General features: G+C 29.4%; 1 protein-coding gene across 1 annotated transcript; it reads left to right on the top strand.

Moving 5' to 3' along the window:
- The first annotated feature begins 1,178 nt into the window (after nt 1–1,178).
- LOC105462086 (putative odorant receptor 71a) lies at nt 1,179–4,330 on the top strand. The gene is made up of 5 exons (XM_011708614.1): nt 1,179–1,801; nt 1,895–2,284; nt 2,749–2,950; nt 3,665–3,820; nt 4,021–4,330. The coding sequence occupies exons 1-5, from the start codon at nt 1,440–1,442 to the stop codon at nt 4,066–4,068; spliced, it is 1,158 nt and encodes a 385-aa protein (XP_011706916.1). The 5' UTR covers nt 1,179–1,439; the 3' UTR covers nt 4,069–4,330.
- The last annotated feature ends 604 nt before the right edge of the window (nt 4,331–4,934 follow it).

Genomic DNA, 4,934 nt, shown 5'->3' with positions numbered 1-4,934 from the left:
CAGAGCACTTTTATTTCCTCATATTTTAGACAAGCATTAATATTTTCTGCATATTTTTTTAAATCTAAACGTTAAAGTCTGCTTAAGTAAACTACGTAAGTTATATTTTGGAGTCATAAATAAGAATAAAAATATTCTTCTTAAGAAATTCTTTTTAAGGCAAAAAAGAATTTTTTGTATAATGAGAAAAATCATCTTACTGCTTGGTACTCTCAAATCTACAGTGTAGTAACCCAGAGTTAATGTGCTATTGTATTGTCAATTGTATCAACTGTGAAAAATAACATTTCGAACAAAAATGCGTGACAAACACTACTTGCCTTTTCCATTTGCATTGACATATCACGCATATCGTTACAGTCATTATGTCAAAAAATATATATTTCACAGTCAAATAATATATATTTTTGATTCTCAATTCATAATAACGTTATATGCGATCTGCGTGTTAGAAGAACAAAATTAATAAAGAGAGAAAAAGAATGAAAAAACTTTTTGATAGAAATTTACAATGGACGGAGGAAGACGAATTGTAGCCATAATTGTTGCTTCGTAAATATTTTTGTCGCTATAATGATTGTTCCGATAACGATTATAAGAAGAAATAATATTTGCTATAATAGTACGTAAAGTGTTTGAACGAAGTGTTTATATTTCATAGAATCATAGTTTGAACTTACAAAGCGAGTTACGACGTTGAATCACGCTTATTTTAGAGAGAGAGAGAGGGGGGGGGGAATGCTGAATAGATTCATCATTTAAGCTTTCTAATTTGCTGCTTTTAGCATTAAAAAATCATTTACATTTCTAAACTTGAGCTTTTCATTCATCAATTATATAATTGACTTGATCTCTCTTTTTCGGGAAATCTGGAATATACTTATCCACTTATCCTCCTTCCGTTGGGGAATAAATTTTTTTCTTTATAATTTAATTTGCAGGTAAGAAGATTAAACGTATCGAAACTTTTACTCTTCCACAAATGTACGTTATACGACAATTTAGCTATTTTTAAGAACGTGTCATTATCGCGCAACAATTATTAATGGCATTATTCATTAATATTTATAAAACATATTTGCGTTCCGATTCTAAACAGCTCTTCTTCGTCTGTCAAGAATAAAGCTTGTCACGGCCAGATAAAGAATGAAAATTGGTGCTTAGTGTGAGATGCAAATGCCGTATATGAAACGTATCTATCACACGTACGATATCCACACGGTATTTTTCACACACATTTACTTATAGTGTATCTATTTGATATCGAAATTGATTTTTCTCAAAAGGATTGCCACACTGCTCGCACGTCTAATTTGCAACAATTACTTAATATTCTAGAGAAGATAGTTGATAGTATCTTTGAAATATTTTGTTAAATATTGTGGAGTTGTGGTTACGTAGGAAAGTATTATAATATCGTGTACGAGTTATTTGTAATCATGCAAATACTATCTTTCAATTTTTTAATGTATACCTTCGCTGGCATATGGCGGCCTGTTGAATGGTCATCGAATGGGGCCAAGCTGCTGTATAACATATTTACAAGTATTGTACTATTGTTGGAATATTTTTTGATGCTAAGTCAATTTATGGATATCCTGCTTATGATGGATAATATCGATGATTTCGTAACAAATTCCTTAATATTTGCGGGTGTCGCTGTTGTCACATGCAAAACCACTCTCGTTGTGATACGCCGGGATGCTATCATTAATTTGGTGCAAATATTGTTGACGGCACCTTGTAAACCTCGAAATGAGGATGAGAAGATGATACAAACGAAATTTGATGAGTTTATCAGGTCAATATATGTACAAATGGATTTTAAATTGTCATGAAAATACAGAAGTTTATAGAATATAATTCTAATCTTCTACATTGTCTGTATTTGCAGGTCGTGGTCAATGAAATATTTTCTTTTGGCGATGAGTTCTCTTACGAGTGTAACAATAAGATCGGTACTAAATGTTATACAGGGTGAATTACCTTACAGAGTATGGGTGCCATTTGATTATAACATACCTCTAGTGTTCTGGATTGTATCCATTCAGCAGACCGTAACTATGATTTTCGCCACTATCATAAATGTCGGCACGGAAACTTTAGTTTTCGGATTGTTTTTGCAAACGTGCGCCCAGCTTGAAATTTTTGAAAATCGTCTACATAAATTGGTAACTAATAAGACAACCAAATATATAGAGCATTCACTTGCATCGTCAAGTGCAAGTGAAAATAATAATGTGATGATATCGGAACATATACGTCATCACCTCAGCATTTACAAGTTAGTCGCAGAAAGATATTATATATCTTGTACGATAGCGTGTTCTACTGTGCATTCTGTTGTTCATATTCTTAAATGTATATTTATCTGTTTAACAAATTCACAATTATAAATGACTCGTGATACCATAATCAATAGTTTATGATGATGAAAACAATTGATTGAAAGTGAATATTCATGGTTATAGATATTTAAAAAAAAATTGTTTATCACACAAAACATATATATAATATCTAAAACTAAAATATAATACATTTTTTTGAAGTTATCAGTTATAATTGCTAAGAAAAAGATAACGTTTCCAAAAAAAATCTGAATTTGCTTACATAAAAAGGATTATATAAAAAGAAAAAAGTTCGAGTTTCCCTGACTCTTAATATTTTTACGAATTGAGAAATCGTATGTAATAAGATGTCTGTATCATTAGAAATACAGAATTAAAGAAATACATAACGTCATTACAGATACGCCGAAACGGTGAACGTTATATTCAACGAGGTACTTTTCATGCAATTCTTCGGCAGTATCTTGATATTATGCACAAGTGTATTTTACATGTCGGCACATATTTCGGAGTCTGGAACTGCGCCTTTGCTGGTATACACCATTTGTATGTTTGTACAAATTTATGTTTATTGCTGGTCCGGAAACGAAGTCATGCTCAAGGTAATTAACTTATTTGTATTCCGCAATTTATTCTCAAAAGAATACTTTACAACAAATAAAACAAATGTATATTAATTATAACTATATTCAACACATCGTACACAAGTATCAATTAATTTATGTTGTTCATACTCGAGGAAATGATCAATTGCTCTCAAATCTATATCATTCTGTCGTCGTATAAAAATTATAACAACTCTTTAAATTGCGCTGTTAAATATATGTATACGTCTACGCGTACGTGAGTTGATTAACTTAAATCGACAGTAATATTGACTATTTGCAATGATTACATATAAATCAAGTAATAAAAATCAATAGAGGTGCATACCTATAATCGAGGGTGCGACTAAAAATATTCTTTTCGGATACGTGCAGATCATAGCGCAAGAAATATCGGTGTAAATTTTGTCTACATAATAATGGACATATCTCTTTAAATTTACTTCATAAGAAGTGTGTGTTTTGTTTATATGTATAGGGTGTATAGGAGTATACTAAAAATTTTAAAAATACTAAAAACTAAAATAAATACCAAATATTTATTACTTACTAAGCTGCGCCTGCACCTGCAAGTCTGCCGCGCAACTTGTTATACTGCCTAATATGCATATATGTAACACCCTGTACATATATATAATTCAAAAAGAGATTTTTAATAATTTTTATTTTTAATACATATGTAATTTTATTCTTATATTTATGTTATGACAGAGCATGAGTATAGGAGATGCAGTATATCATTTGGACTGGCCTTCACTACCAATAAGTGAAAAGAAAGAATTGTTGATGATTATGATACGTAGTACAATTCCAATAAAGTTTACCAGTAGTTTTTTGATAACTATATCTCTTCAGTCTTACGTCAATGTTAGTATATATTACTGTCACATTTGTGTAACGAAATAAATACTTGATACGCTAAAAGAAAAATTTAGTTTTCTATGAAAAGCACGGATGCCTGTCATACCTAAATTCACGAAAATAGTAAAATATGACTTAATTAGTGTCGGAATCTTTATCAAGCGCGCGTATTATTTTTATTACATTACTTATAATTTTTCTTTCAGATGCTGAAAACATCATACTCGGCATTTAATGTGTTACAACAATCCTAAGATACAAGTAATCGAAAATATGTCTAAATATGTATAATAATATAATTTATAGATTTTTTGATCGAATTAACGGTTATGAGTCTCAAAATTTGTTCTTATATATTCTTATATTATTTTCTGTTCGCGAAAATGCACCATAATGTAAGAATACTTTATTATTTATATCTTTATTTATTTACAATTATTTTATTCATTCGATTTTTATGTTTTAAATGGCTGCAGAAATATAATGCACATCAATAAGTATGTAATATATGTGCTAATTAATATAATGCTTAAAAGATTAATTTATTATAGTCTCTGTAACATTCATTGGATATATATAATTTTTCCTAATTAAAATAATTTGTAAACAAATATAACGCAAATATACGCGCGCGTGTAACGAATTTTTGCTCAGACACTTGTTCCACTTGACGTAGAAGTCCCATATACATTATATTATATAAAATTCTTATTGTTTGTATTTTATCTCTTGCAGATATAAGTATTAAGATTTTATAAAACATAACTGATAATATATTTCCATAACTTCATGTTTTATAAAATCTTTATATATCTGCAAAAAATAAAATACAAATAAAAAATTTTATGACTTATATCAAGAATGTAGATTGTAGCTCCAACTCGCTCCCGCTCTAAAATGGAGGACAGTGTAATAAAAATAGATATCGTTGATATACGTTCAAGTCATACTTATCACATTTAATTCCCGATTAAATTTGTATTAAGGGGTTAGTATACCCTGACGAGGTAAAAAACAAGCTAATTTTTAGGAATTTTTTTCTGGCAAAATATGAATAATACATAAAATTCGTTTAAACCATTATTTTTACTATAAATTCAAGTGTCCAAATAAATTTTTT

This window comes from Wasmannia auropunctata, unplaced genomic scaffold (genome assembly GCF_000956235.1).
Source record: "Wasmannia auropunctata unplaced genomic scaffold, wasmannia.A_1.0 LD271118.1, whole genome shotgun sequence".
In the NCBI taxonomy this organism is placed as follows: domain Eukaryota; kingdom Metazoa; phylum Arthropoda; class Insecta; order Hymenoptera; family Formicidae; genus Wasmannia; species Wasmannia auropunctata.
Note: the sequence above shows the minus strand (reverse complement) of the source record. Positions and strands in the feature narration are given on the sequence as shown.

Bases quoted from the DNA above. Each gene is read 5' to 3' on its own strand.
- LOC105462086 (XM_011708614.1), top strand. From the start codon at position 1,440: ATGCAAATACTATCTTTCAATTTTTTAATGTATACCTTCGCTGGCATA. The intron at 2,285-2,748 runs GTTAGTCGCAGA...ACGTCATTACAG, and splicing joins CATCACCTCAGCATTTACAA to ATACGCCGAAACGGTGAACG. The intron at 2,951-3,664 runs GTAATTAACTTA...ATGTTATGACAG, and splicing joins GAAACGAAGTCATGCTCAAG to AGCATGAGTATAGGAGATGC.